Here is a 20,076-nt window from a genome sequence, read left to right as displayed (position 1 = left end):
ACATGAGAACACGGAAGCCGGCTGGAGGCCTCCCACAGCTCATGTGTAGGAGAGTTTGAGCATCAACATAATGGCAGTGATGTCTTATAATCTGTTAAATAAAAGAGGACCCATGGGTCCACACTGATATATACAAATAAATGAATAAATAAATGAGAAGGAAAAGCCTTTTTTTTTTTACAAGTCCAATCTATAAATTTAGAAGAAATGATTGGATTAGAAAGGTCACGACTGGCTGCCTTGTTATGTGAGTTAATTCTGGAGAGACACAGTCAGTGGCTGATGAACTCGGGGTGTGAGTGGAAAGGAGAGATTTTTACACGATCTCGAAGTGTCTCCCCACAAAACCCTTCCTCACTGTGAGGGGGAGAAAAGCACCTCCATGGTGGAGAGACCGGGCAGACCCCCTTTCAGTCACGTGAGCAAAATTAACTCCACCAAAGACGGGACGGATCAGCATCACGGGAAACCCAACAGGAGGCAGGGGAGGAAGTCGGCACCTCTTCTGAGACATTCCAACCCAAAATGCGTGATCTGGGTCTAGTCGTGAAGAAATGCACAAATCCACATCGAGGGTTCGCATGGAAAATGAACGGCCTGTGATCTCTGAGAGTGCCAAGGTCATGAGAGTCAAGAACGGCCGGGGAGCTGGTCCAAGTGAGGCGGTGGAGAGCCAGGACGGCCAGATGCAACGTGTGGCCCTCGGCTGGGTCCCTTCCCTGCTGAGGACATTTTGGACAAGTGACAAAACTGAGATGGGTCTCCAGGTGAAGGGTCATTCTTTGTAGTGCTCTTGCAAACCTTTCTGTAGTTTCGAAATACTTTCAAGGTGGAGGCGAAAACAAACAGCAGGGCAGTCTCCAGTTTTTAAGAAGTGGCTACAGGCAGGTGGTGACCCTGCTGCGAGCACAGCACACCTGGGGGAGAGAGTGCCACTGCCCATGGGCTCCATGCCAGGGACTTCGCCGCACTGGCCACCTGGGGAGGGGGCACGGCCACCACTAGGGGAAGGCATGGGGTCCCCCAGGTCACCGTCCCCTGAGGAGCCGGAGCCTCCGAAGCTCTGGAAAGAGACCTGGGGGAGGCCGGATCACTGACATGTCCCACTCCCTGCGCCCAGGACCAGAGCAACAGGCATGACCTCCTTCCAACCTACCGTGTCACCTGGGAAGCCACACACAAACAGGGCGATGCCTGGACCCCACCCCTAGAAATGCTGATGCACTAATCTGGGGTGGGGTCTGGGCGCCACGTGTTCTGAAGTCTGCGCCCCCACGAATGCGCCGCTGGGAGGGAGAACCCCTCCCAGGAAAGGTACGGGCTCCCGAGGGCTCCCGTCCGTGCCGGCGAGGTCCAGGCGCCAGCAATCCTACCTCTCACCTCCCTCTCCAGGGCAAACACATCTTTATCTATGAAAACTGGTGAGAAAGTCAACTATGGATCTCAAAAGCCAAACCGACAACCGCAAAAGGTCAAGTTCACTTATAAACGTACGGGTTTAAGGTCTGAAAATCTTAGATCCAAACTACACCAAACAAAATAAACATCAAATTGTGTTTATCTCAGGAGCACTTGGCATGGTTAAGCATTAGACAGATCATCCCACCCGCAGACAAACGATGGAAAAACACGAGCAGCTCCACGGGTGCAAGAAATAGTTTGACAAAAGTAAAATTATTTATGATTTTAAAAAAATTCTTAAAAAACAAACCCAAACAACTCGCAGCAAACCAGGATTAGAAAGACTCGTCTTAACCCAACGCGGGCTAGCTGAAAACGCAGAACAAAAAGCCCCCTGCGGGCCCGCCACGGAGGGAGACGTCGTGCTCGATAATCAGACCTTAAAACGCCGCCTTTGAGGCGAGTAATAAAACAAAGACTGTCCCATCACTGCTCTGATTCCACGTGACACAGGAGGACCTCGCCCTCCCACTAAGAGCATAGAGAAAAAGAAACAAAAAAAGGGGAAGGAACGATACAAAGATTTCAAAGGAAAAAATAAAACTGTCACCAGCAACAGGTGACGCAGCTTCTTTACAGAAACCAAGCAAAACTGGCAAACTAACCAGAGCTTCTCCCAGCTTCCGGGCACGGCGCCCTCACACAGGCTGTGACGCGGGGCCCCGGCGCTGAGCTGTGGGACCCGGCAGGCAACTCCGGCCCTGCCGTCCGGCCGCTGAGAGAGGGGACAGCCGCCTCCTTCCAGGACCAGCACGAGCATCAAATGAGTGAACGTTCGTTAAAGCACTTAGAACGAGAGGGCTCATTAAATTAAAAATAATTCAAAAATCAATGCCAGCCATAGTCAGAAAATGTAATTAAAAATGTACACACATTAATTAATCCTCAAGACAATCTCACAATAGTGCTACTGACCCCGTTTTATAGATGAGGACATTAAGGTGCACGTGGAAGTTAAATACGTCCAGGATTGCGGAGCTCAGAAAGAGGGGGGCCAGAGAGAGCGGGGAGCCAGGCTGCCGGTGCAGAGCTCACACTCTTCCCATCACAGATTTTGAGGCACGCTGACTGCTCCCCAGTTTTCCACCCTTTTGGGGAGCAGAGTGAAGGTAGGAACAGACAGCACAGTGCTTTTGCCAGGAGGAGAACAGCTGACCAAAGGAGGTTTAAACAAATGGAAGGGCGCAGCACGCTCCCAGGTGGAGAGCCCCAGCGTCCTGGGGCGTGCGCAGGGAGAGGGGAGTCCTGCACGAGTCCGCAGTGCGTGTGTGTGCGCGTGTGTGGGCTGGGGAGACCTTACTAGGTATTAAAACACATTTCAAAGCCTCTATAATTACACAATGTGGAGTTAGTGCATGAACAGCCAGACTAACAGAACAGAAGAAAGAGTTCCAAAACAGACCCAAGTGCATATGGGGATTTAAGACGACAAATTAGGATGAGGAAGAATATGGACTTTTTAATAATTGGCTTTGGGAAAATTACATAGCTATTTGCAAAATGATAAAAAAAAATGGATTCACACCTCACTCACGTATCAAAGAACAAATCCCGAACGGACGGCGATCTAAAGCAAACATGAAGCCCTAGGCGTGGCAGCAAAACATGGGGTGAGTTCCTTCATAGCCAGAGGGTGAGGAAAACCTTTCCAGCTGACACTCAAAATCCAGAAAAGATTGATAAATTAGACCTTAAGTTTTTTTGGCATGGCAAAAAATTATAAATCCTGCTGATGGAATGCAAAATGTACAGCCTGTAACAGACAGATCTAGTAACGTCTAGAAAACTTACATACATTCATTGTTTGCTCCTGAAATCCCATTCCTAGGAATCTATCCCAAAGATTCATCAGCAAAAACACACAATGATTATGCAAAAGGCTGGAAACAGCCTTTAGGCAGAATAATGCCCCCTGCGTGCAGCCCCCCTGCCCTCCGCCCGAGACGTCCACACCCTGATCTCTGGGACCTGTGGGTAGGTTACCTCCCACGACCAAATGGACTTTGCAGATGTGACTAAGCTTAAGAGCCTGGAAAGAGGAAATTATCCTGGGTGGGTCCAGTCTATTCGCGTGAGTCCTGAAAAGGGAAGAGGGAGGCAGAGGAGGGGGCCAGAGAGATGAGACAGTAGACGGAGGGACAGTCAAAGCCTAGAAGGACCTGCCTGCCATCACTGGCTCTGAAGGTGGAGGAGGGGACGCGGCGACCACTAGAAGCCAGGGATGGTGACAACCAGCTCGGTCCTCTGACCACAGGGAATTGAGTGCTGTTAGAGCCCGCGTGAGTGAGGGGACGGTCCTCCTCTAGCAAGTGCCTCCAGACAGGAATGCAAACAGCTGGATTTGAGTCCACAGGACCCGGTGGAGCTCTGGTTCCCAGAGCTGGAGGCAGTACACTTGTGTTGTTTAAGCCACTGGGCATTTGCTGTGGTGGTGACAGAGGATGAATGCACACGCCAGGTGTCCACCAGCAGGGACGCCATGTCCACACAAGGGAGGACCTCATGCAAGGCGCACTGAACTTCACAACGTGTCCTCCCCTGAAGACAGCAGGAGGCCCCATGCCGCCTTCCGAGTTAGGAAGGGGGACACGAGGACAAATATTCACTTAGGATGCAGAAGGCAAAGGAGGATGAACCAAAACCTAATGTGGGGCTTCAAGGGGCGGAGAGGTGAGAGCAAAGGAAGAAAGACGAACACAGACTTCTCTGAATACACCTATTGTTTTAAACAGTTTTGACTTTGAGATTATGCAAGTGAGTTATATGCACAGAAATTAATAACATTTAATATATTTGAACAATTTTTTAAAAAGAAAAAATGATTTCTAAAGAAAGCAATCACTAAAACGGAAGTGAAAGAACAAAACACAAGAGCACTGGAATGAATGGACCCAATTTCGCCTTAGGTTGGTGGTATAAACACACAGGGAAGAATTCAGACTCAGGATTTCAGCTGCTCATCCACAGAGCAAGACGGTCTAAGGGCAACAAGCACTTAAAACGCATTCAGTAGGCTTGTTGTTTTGAGTATCATGGATGTTACAATTCTGAAACTCTTTATAGAATAATAGGATAAGGAAAATAAGGAATTTCGTTAATGTTTCTAGAAAGCACAATTTCAGTGTAAGCGAAAAGGATTCAGCAAACTTAAATTAGAATTGGAAATATCAGTGTGCATCTCCTCTCTCTGTTCCCTGCAGCGCCCAGAAACAATGACCAGTGAGCCTTCAGAAGGGGAGGGCGTGGGGCAGTGCGCCCCGTGCGCCTCTCCGGGCAGCCGGACCCGGGTGGGCGTGGTCCTGAGCCTCAGGCTGCTGCCAGGTCTGGTTTCCAAGACAACCAGATGCAGGTGGAAGTGCAGAAGCCTCCCCGCTCCGCCTGGGCTCCTCCCACCCTAAGTGCCCAGACTGTGGTCTCCAAGTACCAGCTGACACTAAATGAAACCCGGTGGAAACGGCTTGATTTGAGCTGGAGCTTGGTGCACAACCAAGATGCTCCTTGGACAGCCCCCTGAAACAGAGAGCAAGGAACTCGCCCAAGATCAGTGTCCTGAGGTCAAAAGGCCTGGAATGCGAAGGGCTGCCCACTGGCCAGGATGGGTGTTTCAGGTTCAAAAAGAATAATGACTGTAGGTGACTGAAACACATTGAACACATAAAAAACCCTATGCTTTCATACTGATACCCAGGACAAGAGATAGAAGGGCAAAAGAAGAAAGGAAAATCTGCTTGACGCTGGGAGTAACTGGGGCCGGCTCCTTGCTCTGCAGCCCCTGCCCCCCCTGCTCGCGGCGGCCGAGCAGCCTGAGGGAGGAGCGCTTCATCCCAGGGGCCCGGCCACTCAGTGCGGAAGGGCTGGTAGAGCATTGCTGTTTCCAACACCTGAAGGCAGCACTCAGGCCAGGCCCAGACCACCGGCGGGGGGACCGGCAGCTACCAGGCTGACAGGGGAGGACCAGGCAGGGCCCAGGCTGCGGTTCGTGCCGGCGCCCGTGTCCCCACGACCGGGACACCCCGACCCCTGTGCCCCTGTGACGGGTGCAGTATGGCGCCCCCGCCCCACGAGGAGTTATTCCGACAAGACAACAACATGGAACTGATCTAACGGGTTTAGAACGCTCCTCCTGTTTACAGGAAACGTGGGGCAGAGGGACACGTGCAGTGGCACCACGAGGGTGTGGAAGGACTTCTCTGACCGAGGACGCTCCATGGGGCAGCTAAGTGGGCCCTGTCACCAAGGCTGTGGCGTGGGGAACACGGGGGCTCTAGACGAAGGTGGCTCACCCTCCAGTGACAGCAGGCAGCTGAGTGGTGGGCGGGGGCGGGCGGGCAGCCCTGGGGAGGTTACGAGGGACAGAAGGCAACTTTCAGGGTGGATGGGTTTGCTCATTGTCTTGACCTCAGTGAGGATTTCTCAGGCTCACGTATGTGCACACCCCAGCCCAAACTTACCGAACTGCACACACTGGAGATGCCAAGTGCATCAACTGCCAATTATACCTCGATAGAGCTTTTTTAATGATTTAAGAGATGAGACAACCAAACGCGTAGTGTGCACTCTGCGGATTCTGTTCTCATCGAAAATGCGGTAAAAAGACTTTGTGGAACCTCTGGGGAAATGAGTGTGGATGGTTACTAGATGACACTAAGGACTTTTTGTTAATTTTGTCAGGTGTGACAACTGTGTGATAATTCTGAGGAAAAGCATCAACATTCTAACGTCAAATTTTTACCGCAAGAAGACAAGCCCGGATGTGCACACGGATGTAGCCCGAATCCAGACCAAGAAGCAGCATCCCCAACGATCCCACTTCCCCGCCACCGTCCCGCACGGGCCCCCCAGGGGCCGCTGCTCTCACGCCAAAGATGACCCCCGCCCCCGGAACCTGACATCATGGAAGCACACTGCCTCTGCTCACATGGTCAGTCTGCTGCTTCTGCTCAGCAGAGAGAGAGAAGGTTTCTCCTACTCGGCAGAAACTCGGTCGGTTCCGTTTACTGCCATATCCCGGGTGCCTCGAATGGGGCCTGGAAATCTGCATGTTCTGTGCACACTGCATGCTCACTCACTCATATTCACTCACTCACCCAAAGGGGGAGTTGTGCCCAACAACCGCATCAGTCTGTTTGCTGGCTTGTGACACAGCAGCACGAGAGGAACGCGAGGCAGCGAGGCCACCACACCTCCGGGACCTATGCTGGACCACAGCTTGAATTTCCACCCCTTCCATAGCTTTTAATAAGACTCCGCTGAACATCCCGTGTTCCCGCCTCTTTCCGTGTCCTGCCCCAGTGTCCCAGCCGTCCCCAGTCTCTGGTTCTCCCCCTCCAAATGCGACCACCTCCCAAACCACCCCGGGCAGCTCCAGCTGCCGACTGATCACCCGCAAAGGCGTCGATCACCTGTCTGTCGGACCCAGGTCCCAGGAGCGCTCTTGGGGAAACTCCACCTGCCGGCTCCAACGAGACGCTTACCTGTCCCTCCACGATCCACCTGGAGATGGCCGTCTTCCCGTCGTAGCCTGGGCGGAACTGGAGTGTGGCGGAGCGAGGGCTGATGTTGGAAATGACCAGGTTGGATGGGGCCCCGGGAAGCTCTGGAGATACACGAGAGAGGCAAGGTGGAGACGGGACGGCCATCACCACTTAGGAGGTGCATTAAATGTGTCAGTGCATAAATGGTTCCCAAACGTCTTTATACCAAGACAGGATTGGCTTTCACAACCAGGAGAGCGAGGAGCAGAGCTTGTCAGGAACGTGTTCACGGCAAGACTGCACTCTCACAGGGTTGCCAGTTAGACGCCTAGTCATCTGCGTGGCTTCAGGAGACGTACCATGTGGCTTCCAGGTGGTGGGCGGCCCTGAAGTGGGGGTCACGCCTCACTCATCTCCGCACACAGAGGGGAATCAGTGGACACTTGTTAAATGAGGACAACATGGATGGATGTCATCCTCCCAGGCTCCTCGAAGGAAACAAAGGACTGAGTGTCCGTCCCCCCTTTGGCAATGACCCAGATGCCTTCGAAAGAGGAGGGCGTGGGGCAGTGCGCCCCGTGCGCCTCTCCGGGCAGCCGGGCCCGGTGGGCGTGCAGGTCCTGAGTCTCAGGCCGCCGAGGTCTGGTTTCCGAGACAACCAGATGCAGGTGGAAGTGCGGAAGCCTCCCCGCTCACCTGGGCTCCGTTGCCTGGGCAACTGACTGAGAGCAGGCGGGTTCTGAGCCGCTCCCGCCCCCGGGCTGCCTGGGGTGTGGGCCTCCTCGATGAACCGTGGCCCTCGGCGGCTGCTCCCCCAGGGAGCCTGTCCTACCAGAAGTGAAACACTGAGTCCACAGTGAGAGCATCTGTTGCTGGGCCAGGCAAACACTCCAGGGAAAGGAAAGGGGATGGAAGGAGGGGAAGAAAGATGCCACGCAGGTGGCAGGGAGGGTTTCCAGACGGCGCTGTTTCCGGGGAAGGGTCCCCCAACCTGCCACTGCCTGGCGTGTTTCAGACCAGCTCCTGCACAGGGACAGTAAAGCCACTTTGGTGACCCATTCGTACTGCTGCAGGCTGCGACACTCAGCTCTCACGGTCCTTTCCACATCGAGTTTAATGGATTCGAAGCAAAAAAAATATTTCAATCGAGGGACAGGTGACTCTTTTCTGTATATTTCTCAGCTCTCTGGGTTCTTTAGACGGTTCTTCAGCCATTAATGGATGTAAGCTTCAAGCGCAGTCCCCCAAAGTGACTGTCATCATGTGGTTTTGCTTCGGGCGGCACTTAGAATGCCCAGTGCGTCCTAGGACGGATGGCGGTACAGGTGATCTGACCTGTCCGTGCAGGACATTGTGGTTATGGGGTTCACCCAGTACGGCTGGGCCCATCTCCCTCCCCGCTGCCTCCGCGTCCAGGGTCGTGCTGGTCACAGTAACGCGGAGGCAGAGGCCTTGCGGAGGTGAGGTCAGCCAGCCCGCTGCCCTGCCCTGGTCGGACAGTGTCCAAGCCACCCAGGGAAACACCTGGTCACACCCAGGGATGCGCCCCAGTGTCACCTCCAGCCACTGGGCATAAACTGAATGACAGGCCATCGTCACGATGACCCCATCACTAGTCACCGAAGTGCCAGCGTATTTCACACGTGTGCTTTGGAGTAGGTGTTTACAGGGAATAAATTAGTCTGTCTGCAAGCCGAAGACTGACTTCTTCAAAAAAAAAAAAAGACACTGATTTTGTAGACGCCTGTGCAAAAACATGGGCCTGCCCCCGAGTGCGGTCCCACCGCCCGAGGACTCGCTCCACAGGCCTCGGCCCGCGCCCGTGGCTGGACACGCAGGAGTGGGCCCAGCGCTGTGCCTCCGAGGCGGGGGTCACCAATCAGAACCAGCACCGCAGCCGGGCGAGGTGGTGACTGCTTCTCAGAGGACGAGGGACTTGCTGCGGGGCCCTGAGGGCTCAAGCCTCCCGGGGCGGCGGGGCCGGGAGCTGCTCGCTTTGAGAAGGTGCCCTACGGGGTCACCCTGCTCGGAGGACAGGGCACAGCCCCTCCCTCTCTGCCGCTACGTGTGACCTGCTGGGCGGCTGGGCCCGCGTGACACGCAGTCCCCGTGAGGAGAGGTGCCCGTGGTGAGCACGGGTGTTCCTGCGGGGACTTCTTTTAAACTGTGTACATTTGGTGCGTTTGCCGTTCTCTTCCAAGCACGTGCCACCCTCCCAGGAGGACAGTTAGGGCGCGCAGACCGAGGCGCTCCAGTGGGGATGGGTGGCCTCAGTCCCTCGGGGCCTGACAACGGGGCGGCCGAGCCTTCCTGGGCACCCGACCACGGCAAACGGGCCTCCTTCAAAGGGCAAGAGGTCGCTGGCTTTCACTGCAGAATGGAACTGAGAGCCCCACGACGTCTTCCCACGTCCCCATGTATTGGTGAATTCCTTGGGGAAACACTTTCATTTTACACACAAGTTTTAAAACTGGACAAAGTTGAGGGCCATTCGCTGCTCCGGGATGAGAGTGAACGCCCAGGAGGACACCGGACTCTCAGACGGGCCCCGAGAGCAGGGTCCCCTCGTGCCCTTCCCTTCCCACCGCCCCCTCCCTTCCCTCACACCCACACGCTTTGTTGAGTCAGTTCAGTCTTGTGCCTCCTGGTTTCCCTGTAATGTCCCTATTTCCTCCTTCTTTCAAGAGACGCCTGTGTTTCCCTCCGTGTGGTCCTGATTTGTGTTTCCGGGAGCCAGGACCTCAGTCCCAGCTGTCTTCCCCCCCGGCGCCCCGCAGCCTGACAGGAGAGATGTGAACCAGATCAGAAGACCCCGGAGCCCTGGGGCTGACGGTGGGTCACTGTCATTTACCCCCGACCATCCGAGCAGGAAGCCAACACCCCACTTAGAAAAAAAAAATCTTTAAAGAAATTTGGAGGGGGAGGTAATCAGGTTTTTATTTGTTTGCTTGTTTGTTTAATGGAGGTACGGGGAGTTAACCCAGGACCTCGTGCATGCTAAGCACGTGCTCTCCCACTGAGCTGCACCCTCCCCACCGACACCCCCCTTTTAAAGACCCTCAGAGACGTGTGCACAAAAATGCCCATCACCTCCGAGAGCTGAAACATCCGAGGGGGACGCGGCAGCGGGACTGACCTGGGGGCACGCCGGAGGAGATGGTGGACGAGGTGGCCAGGCCAGCCCCAGCCGCGGTGACGGCCGCCACGTCGATGGTGTAGGTGGTGAGGGAAGCCAGCCCCCGGATCGTGTACTCGTGCACCGTGCTGTTGAGAGCGCGCGTGTGCCGGGAGTCGTTCCGCCCGTACACCTCCCAGGAGAGCTGGTAGCCTAGGAAGTGACAGCACAGGGTCATTGGGGCCTGAGGCTGGACGCCTCCTGGCATCTCGGGACCGAGGGGAGCTCGACGGGTCCGCTGGAGTCTGCTGAGGACTCCTTGCCCCCCGGAACAAACCCAGAGCCGGGCTCCTCTGTCTGGGCCCCTCCGTCGGGGCCCCACACCCCTTCCCCGTCTGCAGACCTCAGCGGCCTCGGTCCCTGGTGGGGACCGAAGGCAGGTGAGCGACGACTGCCAGCCAGCTGTGCTCCATTCGGCCTTCCCTTCACATTCTGGAGGCGTGTCATCTGTGCTTCCTTGTTTATAAGCTGATGTTCTCAGCGCCTGTCCCCGAAGTCAGCGGCTTGCTCCTGGCTCGCAGCTAATTTGTGGGGACACTGCCACTTCCCTTACGGGGTGACTGATAGGGCACTTTCTGCCTTAAAGTTTCTCTCCCCGAGGACATGCGTGCTGCTCCCAGCCCGGCCTCCCGCTCTGAGCCTCCTGTTTTCGAAGTGACGTCTGATTTCCCCCGTACTCAGTTCAGTCCAGTGGGGCCTCATGACCACAATTTATCCGACCCCGGATTCCACTGTGATCTGGGGCTCAGAGAAGAAGGCCGGGCTGGCTCCGGACTCAGCCCCCTCGGAGGGGGCTTTATGTGATGACAGGACGCTCGTCTCCTGAAGAGGGAGGTGGTGATGGCGAGAGCTCCCGGGGCCAAAGGGAAGTGCTGAAAGCACCTGCTCCCTCTCTTCCTGACAACCAACCCGGGAGGCGGGGGCGCTGGGAGGGGGCTTCAAGCTCCCGCTCCTTCTGATGAGAGCAATACACATGATGGGAAACCTGCACTTGCAGGTAAACGAGAACTTAGAGGAGAGCGCCTCGGGACTGCAGTGTTGTGGAAACAAAATGAATGCCAGAAGCTGCGGGCTGCTGCCGCTCACACACCTGGAGACCCCTGTGCACCGAGGGATGGGGTGGGGGCTGCCACGGTGGGTGCAGGCGGGGCACCCAGCGATGCAGGAAGCGCTCGGTGCTGCGCCACATCCCAAGTCCCCAGGATTACCAGAAGCCTCTGCCCCGAGCGACCACTGGGCCCCTCCTGGCCCGCGGTTCCAGCTGCCTCTCCAGCCTCGCCCTGCTTTCCTCTCCATGTGGGCCGAGCATCCACCATCGCCCGAGGGCAGACCTAGAACCTCCCTCCTCCCAGTTACCCACCCTGACGCCTGCCTCCCTCGTTCTCAGTGGGCCAGCACCGACACCACGATGCTCTAACATAATCGGTTCTTTCTTTTGCCAATTCAGAATTCTGGACCTAATCAGACAATTAAAAAGAGGCACACCTTCAAGGCAGTGAGCATGAATAGCTTCAAACACATAGAGCGCTGACGGCGCTCCTGTGGAGCTCTGAGCACTTCTCACTCATTAGTTCATTCGAACTCACGACAGAGCCTTCCAGTTGGACTATCATCGCCCACGTTTTGCAAAGCAGGAGACCAAGGTCAACAGAAGCGGCCCGGGTGCTCTGTGCCTCCCAGAGCCCCCTCCACGCCACCTTCTCCCCGCAGTCTTGGTGCGGCGGGTGAACCTGAAAACCGTGCCTGGCCCCGGCGGGTCAGCCTGATAAATCTCCAAATAATGTGATGCTCAGGGTCCTCGCGGAATAGGGGCAGGGGGACGAGAAGGCTGCTGCTGTGGGGACGAGAAGCGCTGCTATGCACTCGGCTACGTCTCTTGTTACTGTCATGACCTTGTCTGTCAATTTTATTTGTTTAAAAGCTGGTCTTCATCAAAACTTACTAAATACAGCATCTTGTTCTGCATGGCAACCTGGGGCCCAAACACAGCAATTCCAGCATCCTTAGAAGAGAATGCTAGGATCAGCTCGCATCAACGCTGATACCTCGGTTCTCTGCCGTTGCTGTGGGTGGAAACCAAGCCAGACGGACAACTGAGGACCCCGTGGACCTGGGAAAGGCTCTCGACAAACAGCACGAGAGCGCGAGCTGGCCTGGGCAGCGCACACAGATGGACGGAGCGCGGGGCCGTCAACACGGGCTCTCAGGCGGGCAGGCGGCCTGGCTCCGGCGCTGCCTCCAGCTGGCGTCCGACCTGCTCCAAACGGCTGCCTGACTGAGACTAACGACCGGGGGAGCTTCAGAAATAATTCTGTGTTGATCTGAAGTAAATTCTCTACCAGAGAGAAGTACATCCAATCACCAGCTGTCTGTCCGCATCCTGGTCCTCATAAATCAGGGTTTCTGGAGGCAGCAGGGAGGCAGGAATTCACGGCGCGGGCTCAGTGGCAATCTGCCCGGGTGGCACGACACCCACCCGTTTCAGGTCTGATGAAGCCTCGTTCCCCGCGGGGCATCATCGGGACCACAGGGCGGCCCAGGGAGGGGGACCAGGCAAGCCGGCGGCCTGTAACAGCAGCCTCTGGTGTGGGCGGGGCGACTTCGAGGGACGGGACTGGTGCCACATGGGCATTTCCTGAGAGGGGCTTCGGAGGCAGCTGTGCCCTAGACACGGGCCCTCTTACTGGCTTTGAGGAAATACTCTCCCTGCAGGACGGAAAAGGCCTTTGGGGTGTTGCCTGCACGCGGCACAGGAAACCAAGTTGATCTGGGGGCACCGCCCTGCAAGTCAGTGTGGGGACAGCCTCACGGAGGGCAGCGTCCCTTGGGGGGGACCGGGGGACCACACAGTCAGGCTCCCATCTCCGGGGAGGCCCTCTTCCTCTCGAGCCCTTCCCGGGGCGTCCGCCCACCGCAGCTCCCAGCTCCCGCTCCGCGGCGGGTGTGGGGGCAGCAGCACAGGCCGGCGGCGAGCTGGGCCGCCGTGCTCGAGCGGAGGCCGAGCATTTGCCCGAAGCTGCGGTCCGGACCCTCGGTGCCTCTGCCGCCGCGTTTACCGTCCCAGCCCGGGAGCGGCGCCCGCCCCGCGAAGGCCAGGCTCCACCGTAAACAAGGCTGCTGCTCGTGACCACAGGTACGCGCTCAATAAAACTCGGAAGTGGGCTCACCGAGCCTCTTAGCGGGTGAGAACCGATGACGTGACCAGCAGCCGGGGAACGCGGGCTCCGCTCCGAAGAGCACACCCCCGGGTCTCCTTCAAGACCGAAAACCAGGAGGAGGCGTCCGGGGTGGTCATGCAGGACAGGGCGGGGGCTGCGCGAGTGTCTGTGAGCGGGGGAGTCCTGTCCATCTGTCCATCCACCAGGGAGTCCTGGCCAGGTTTCCGAAACGCAGCAGACGGTGGAGACTGAAGGCCAAGCTGGTGGCTGCAGACAGCCCGCGTCTCCTCCCCCCCGAAATCAGCGCTGATTCGGGCCGCGTTCGCGGTCCCCGAGGGGTCTGGGCTGGAAAGCCTTCTCTTCCAATGGCAGCCTCCTGCCCAGCTTTTGGTGCTCTGGCCTCGTTCTCCCTCCCACTGGTGTGTTTGCTTCTCGTCCCCTTGTGTAGTTTGAAGGGATATTTGTCTAAACTAGATTCCCACTGTCTGCGCGTCCCGCCCCCGCCCCACCCCCACTTTGTTTAATTCTTCTCTCCCCGGCAACAGGCGGCCTTTTCCGGTGCACACTCGGCACCGCGGTCCTCCGCTAAGAAGACCTCAGAATGCTCAGCGGATTGGGTTTTGACGTCCGAATTCAGTAGTGACTTTTTCCACTCCCGGACTTAACTAAAGTGTGTATTTCAAAACACCAGCTTCTCGACGGCAGAACCAGATTCGTAAGTTCACTTAAAAGAGAGTGAGCGGTGGTGGCGTCCAATCGAAGGTGCCCTCCTTCTGTGGTGCCGTCCGAGGACTCCACTCAGCCTGCTGGAGGTCTGCTCGGGGACAGGTGACTGGAGGGCACTTGGCAGGTGCGTGGTGACAGGGGTTGGCTCGGGAGAGAAAGGAGGAGCTTGGCGTAGGGGTTCGTCCCAGGGCCGTGGGCTGGGTGCCCGGGCGCTGCAGGGGTCAGGGACGCTGGGCCCTCCGGCCCGCGTCTGTGGGTGCCTGCCTGCTGTCCCTCCAGCTTGAGCAGAGCCTCAGAGGGCGCCTCCTGTCTCTGCAGAGCTGAGTTTTTGGTGGTTGGGGGATAAGGAAACAAGAACTGGGTGAAAACCAACGAGGGGCAGGAAATTCAGGAGGCAGCGTCCACTCTGACTCCAAGTCGGAGAAAGAAGCTGGGCGGCGCCCAGGGGCGCACACGGCCTGCCCGCGGGAAACTGGTTATTTAAGAAGGAAACAAAAATATTCTCTTCTTTCAATTAATGTGCATTCTTTTTCCAAACAGCTATTAAAGTTGCCAGGATAAACATACTCATGAAGTGGTGTGCACTTAACTACTTAATAAGCAGAACTGCCGGGGATCTCTTTGGCCTGCGGCCCGTGAGAGACTTACAGAGTCACTGAGAGAGTGACCGGGGGGCAGGGAAGCTCTGGGTTGGGGTTGGGAGCATGGCTCAAACCCCGCCTCCAGCCTGGCGACGATGCAGAGGAGAGGACACCTACAACCTGTGTTGGCTCAGCCACCTGCTGGCCAGTGACCCTGGGACATCATCACCAAGGTCTCAGACATTATAAGACGCAGCTCGTGTGGTTGTTCAGACTCTTAACGAGATCCTGGAAGGCTGAGGTTCCTGCGTGCGGAAGTGCCCACGGGCACTGCTGCTGCCACTCAGGACACAGGGTGGAGGAAGGGGCCCCAGGGTCGAGTGGCCAGGCCGGAGACAGAGATCCCTCCAGGTCCCTGCAGCTCACTCCTGCCAGGATGCTGGCCGCACCGCCTGTGTGGGCGCACGAGGGACCACTCTGCCTTACGCGGGCAGCTGGACATCGTGACCACCTGCTGACGGATGAGACAGCTCTGGCTCCCGCGGGCTCACTAGTGGGATGGATGTGGTGTCCCCAGAGAGTGTCTGACGGAGAAGGTGCATCTGGTCAGCGTGACTGAGCTGTAAGCAGCCCATGTGGCTGGCTGACGTTTCAAATACCGTTTACTGAACAGAAAGGGATGCCTGCCGGTGGCCAAGCTGCTCAGGGCGACTGCTCTGCCCGGCCCACCTCCCTGAGTGCCCCGCAACCCCGTGAGGGCCGTGACGGTGCCCGTGGAGGGAGGCCGGGGTCAGAGAGGGAAGCTGAGGCCCCCGGAGCCCCTAAGGTGATGGAACATGGTCCTCCCCGACTGCACCCAAGGCCAGAGCCTGTGTGGATTGCATCAAACCTAGAATAATTTTTTTTCCAAATCAAGATTTAAATTAAGCTTTAACCTGGAAGGTTTTCCAGAAATCTCTTCTGCAAAATAAAATAATTGAAAACACTGCAAAGGCGAGCTGCTTCTCAGAAACACCTGCCAGGGGGAGGGGAGTCGGCTGTCCTGGGGCGGCTGGCCCTCGGCTCTGGGGTCCCGTCTCCCGGACGCCCCTCCTCCCGAGCTCCTCCCCGGGCTCCGCGGGGCCCACAGCACGGCACGTGGAGGCAGGAGCCCCTGGGGCCGCCCGGCCTGGACGCTGGCCGTAAGCGCCGGGGTCGCTGCAGGTTTTAGCGAGCTCCCGCACACGCAGGCCCTGTGGGCCCGGCTGCTGAGGCCAGGCCACCCCCTCCCCCCACGCCAGGCCTGGACCCCAGGCTCCTCAGCTGTAAAACGGTCACAGTCCCAAGAGCTCCCGGACTGTGTCGCGTCGCTGAGAATGCAGGGAGGGGAGCACAGCGGGAGGAGGCTAGAGGAAACGCCGGTCCTCGTGATCAGAGGCGTGGGAGGTCTGGTGAGACAACGCACAGAGGGCCAGTCTCCCAACTCCAGGGTGCAGCCCCGCAGGGGGCTGGGCTCGGAGGGCGCGCTCCTAGGGTGGTGGCCTGGCTCCGCCCTCGCCACGCGGCCAGTCGCCCCAGAGGTGGCGGCGGGCCCCCGCGCGCTGCCAGCCGTTGTGCGTGAAGCCCTAGCCGTTGCTCTGCGTGGGGCGAGCCTGCTTTCCCTCCTTCTGGAGACAGAGACACTTACCTGTAATGACGCCATTCTTTTCCAGGGGCTCCTGCCAGCTGACCTTGAGAGATGTGTCCAGAATCTCCGTGAAACTCAGATGCCCCACAGCTCCCGGCTCTAGCGATGAAAACAGAGACATCTGTTACCACAGCAGCCTGGTTCTCTCCGGTCAGATTTGCGCGGGGCGCTCCAATGGTGGAAAGTGGGGAGCCAGAATCGGCAGGACACGCCGGGGAACACCCAGAAGGGACAGGGAGTCCAAGGCGTCAAAGGCGACCTGGCCACGGTCACACAGATTATTGTACTCAGCCTCATCCCAGCCAGGCCGGGGGCTGCAGAGCCCAGACTGCAGGAGATTCAGACACAAGCCCTGATCTGATCTCACTGGCACAATCAGGCGGCTGGACCCTGAAAGCACCCACTGGCACCAGCATCGCCGGTCGCCTCTGCAGCCCTGTCGTGTGTCTGGCTCCTGTGGGGCCGTAAGGACGTGTGCAGCCAGAGCGGGGAGCCTTGGCCCGGGGGCAGGGCCGGCCACACCTGGCTGCAGGGTGATGCCTGCTGACCAGACCCAGAATTGCGGGCCGGACCCCCACTCACTCTCCCCGGGGACCCCAGTGCAGGGCAGGCATGGGAAATGTCTGGTGAAAATGTGTGCTTTCCCTCGACTTTCTCTGCATTGCAGCCCCCTCCCAACACAGGAGGGCAGAGCGGCAGACCTGCGGCTGAACGCCACCAGAGGGCAGAGGTCAGCAGACCCCAGCAGACAAGCCTCAGCCCTGGTCTGGCCTCTGTCAGCCTCGCGCAGACGGCAGGTTTCTAAGGCGAGTTCAACACCTTGGTGCTCGACTGGTACTTGGACATAAGCCTCGGGACACAGCTTGTGGTTTTTAAAAAACAGGAACCGCCTCAGCCAATCCACTCATCTGGGTGAAACTTTCGAAAGACTTTTACAGATAAGCTCAGACACGCTGAGGAATCTCACTCTCGGAGCGGAACACGGTGAAACAGAACGTCTGTCAAGACCGTCTCATCCGTCCCCAGGTCGGAGTTTCCAGAAAGACGTTCTGACAGATTTTTGAACTGACTTGTCCTTTTTTCGATCGATAGAGCAGCAAAGAAAGCTTTTTGCTTCTTTTATATTCTAGGTGTTTCTGCTTCCTGGATTCCTGCCCAAGTACGCCTGTCCTCCAGCTCTGCTGGAGCCAGCTGGCGATGTCTACGCTTAAATTTATATGGTTTCTTCTTTCCTGTGTCACCCACCCCCCACCCCTCCAAGTTCTTATTTCATCAGAGCTTCAGAGGAGGAGGTCGGCTGGATGTGGAACTGACTCCAGCATCATCACTAGAGAGCGATGGAGACCCCTCGTCCAGCGCCCGAGGGGCCACGCTTCTCTTTTAAAGGCTGCAGCCCCGGAGCTGGCACCAGCCCCACCTCCCACCTTCCAGCGGGCTCGTCCACATTTAACACGATGCTCTATTTTTCTAAGTAGGGGCAACAGGCTCCCTGCTCATCAAAAATGGTGGTTCAGTTAGAAAATTCTCAAGAGGACGACATCACTGCCAGCCTTCTGCATCCTGAGAGAGAAGTCCTGCTTCTCCTTTTCCTGCTGCCTCCACTGCTATGCTCCCTGGCTGCACAGCAGCCTGGGTGTCTCCCCACAGTGTGCGTCTGCCCGTTTAACTGTCAATAATGAGACTTCGTTTAGTAAAGAATTCAGCCAGAAGCCTTCTCTCTTTTATCTGAAGAAGGCTCTGCTTTTTGTCACTTTTGATTTTAATAAATGTCCTTTGGAAAGTAAAACCCGATCTCCAGTTGGCCCCACTGTGTTTGGAGCTGAGGTGATGCCCTCAGTCACGAGATTGAGGAAAACGTCTGAATAATGACGAGCCATCAGGGGTGCCCGATAGACGTTCCTAGGGCTCCCGTCACCCCCTTAGTCACGGCGACTTTCCCATCCCTGCCGTGTACGGACAGGGCTAGGCAGCTCCCCTACAGGGGAGCGGAGGGCGGGCCTCCACGCAGGCAGAACGTCTCTTCCTCGCCCGGAGACCCAGCCCGGGCGCCCTGCTAGGCCCGCCGCACTCGGCCCCGGAGCCGGAGCCGGAGCCCTCCCCACGCCAGCCCCCAGCCACGACTGTGCCAGAGCCCAGCGAGACCCCCCCCGAAGCCCACCTGAGTCCCAAAGTGAACCCCAAAGCGCTTCACCCGCCAAGGACCTCAAACCCCAGACGCTCTGAGGCGCAGCTGATTTCAAATGTTTCCATCTGTGGTCAGACCACACGCTCAATTATAGTCCTTAACCTTTCCTTGGGAAGTAAGGTCACAACTGCTACTTGCAAGGACTCTCAGATCTACCTCTTCAGTCTCTACCGTCCATGGGCAACACCCAGTCAGATGTCCCCCGGGCACCGCACACTGAGCGTGTCCTGGTGACAACCTGCGTCCTCACCCTGGACCTGCACCCCACGTCCTGGTTACTGGCATCACCCTCCCCCCAGTGTTGGAGTGCTGGAGTCGTCCCGGAGAAGCCCTTCCCCCACCCCCAAGTCTGTCTGGCCCCACTTCTCTGTGACATGCGTCTAGAATCTCCCCGACTGCTGTCCCCACCGCTGGGGTAGAGGCTCCAAATTACCCGCCTCTGCCCCTGACTGCTTCTCCCTTGTCTCCAGTGCATCATCACGAATCCTCCGGGTGGAGCCCCAAACCACAGAGCCACTCAAATAACAGCCCTCATGGACTTCCTTCTGTGATTCCCCAGTGCCTGGACTACCTCTGTCCACGTGCCTGAACCTAGCAACTGAGACTCCTCTGGGCCAGCCCCCAGCCTGTTTCTCTAGGGTCACCCCCGCCCCCACAGACGACACCAAAGCCAAGCTAAACCCTTCATACTCTCCCACACCTCCTCCACGCCCTGCCTTTATGGGTTCTGTTTCTGCTCATCCATTCTCTGCTGCAAAAGCAACTCCGTCAGGCTGCCAACCGTCACCTCCTCTACGAGACTGACCTGACTCCCCCAGGTGTTTCCTGTCACTCCTCACGGGGCTGCCACAGCCACTGCTACGGACCTCCTTCCTCACAGCCCTGCCCCCGGGCCTGTCCACCTCACGTCTTGTTGAGCTGGTTAGCCCTGAGGGCAGAGGCCGCACTGACGTATCTCTGCTACACCTTCGACACACAGCTGGCCACCTCCCACAGAAGGGGCACCCTGCAAACACTCGAATGTAGGAACATACACGTGTTTGCATGTTGGGTAGACGGATGAACAACTCAGTCCCCTACACTGATGGCAGGGACAAGAGGCACAGGACTGGACAGGACAGCCATGATTTTTTTTTAAAGAAGAAAAGGCTAAATTTGACCAACTTTCTCCTTTAATCCTAAAATCTGATGAGGGGTATATAAAGTCTATGATTGTAAAGCAGATTCTACAGCAGAATATATATTATATTTTCAAGTACTCATGAAACATTCACCAAGACTGATCATATCCTGGGCCATAAAACAAATCTCAATAAATTAAAAAAAAAGTTGGAATTATACGAAGTATGTTCTTTGACTGTAATGGAGTCAAGCTAGAAATCAATAGCAGAAAGACAAGAAAATCTCCAACATTTGAAATTAAATGGCACACATCTAAGTAACCCATGGGTCAAAGAGGAAGCCTCAGAGGAAATAAAAACACAGAGCTGAATGAAAATGAAACACAACATATCAAAATACGTGGGATGCAGCTAAAGCAGTGTGAAGAGGAAAATTTATAGCCCTCAGTGCTTGCATGAGACACGGGGACAGTCCTCAAATCAGTCACCTAAGTGCTCACCCCAAGAAACTAGAAGCAGAAGAGCAAAA

General features: G+C 56.7%; 1 protein-coding gene across 6 annotated transcripts in view; it reads right to left on the bottom strand.

Moving 5' to 3' along the window:
* SDK1 (sidekick cell adhesion molecule 1) overlaps nucleotides 1–20,076 on the bottom strand; it is a 715,898-nt gene that overhangs the window by 105,724 nt on the left and 590,098 nt on the right. For all 6 annotated transcript variants that reach the window (XM_074345583.1, XM_074345585.1, XM_074345587.1 and 3 more), the window contains 3 exons: nucleotides 16,242–16,340; nucleotides 10,072–10,263; nucleotides 6,936–7,057 (listed from right to left, as the gene is read on the bottom strand). In XM_074345583.1, the coding sequence (XP_074201684.1) occupies nucleotides 6,936–7,057; nucleotides 10,072–10,263; nucleotides 16,242–16,340 (413 nt within the window). The remainder of the gene's footprint in view (nucleotides 1–6,935; nucleotides 7,058–10,071; nucleotides 10,264–16,241; nucleotides 16,341–20,076) is intronic.

This window comes from Camelus bactrianus, chromosome 18 (assembly GCF_048773025.1).
Source record: "Camelus bactrianus isolate YW-2024 breed Bactrian camel chromosome 18, ASM4877302v1, whole genome shotgun sequence".
In the NCBI taxonomy this organism is placed as follows: Eukaryota; Metazoa; Chordata; class Mammalia; order Artiodactyla; family Camelidae; genus Camelus; species Camelus bactrianus.
Note: the sequence above shows the minus strand (reverse complement) of the source record. Positions and strands in the feature narration are given on the sequence as shown.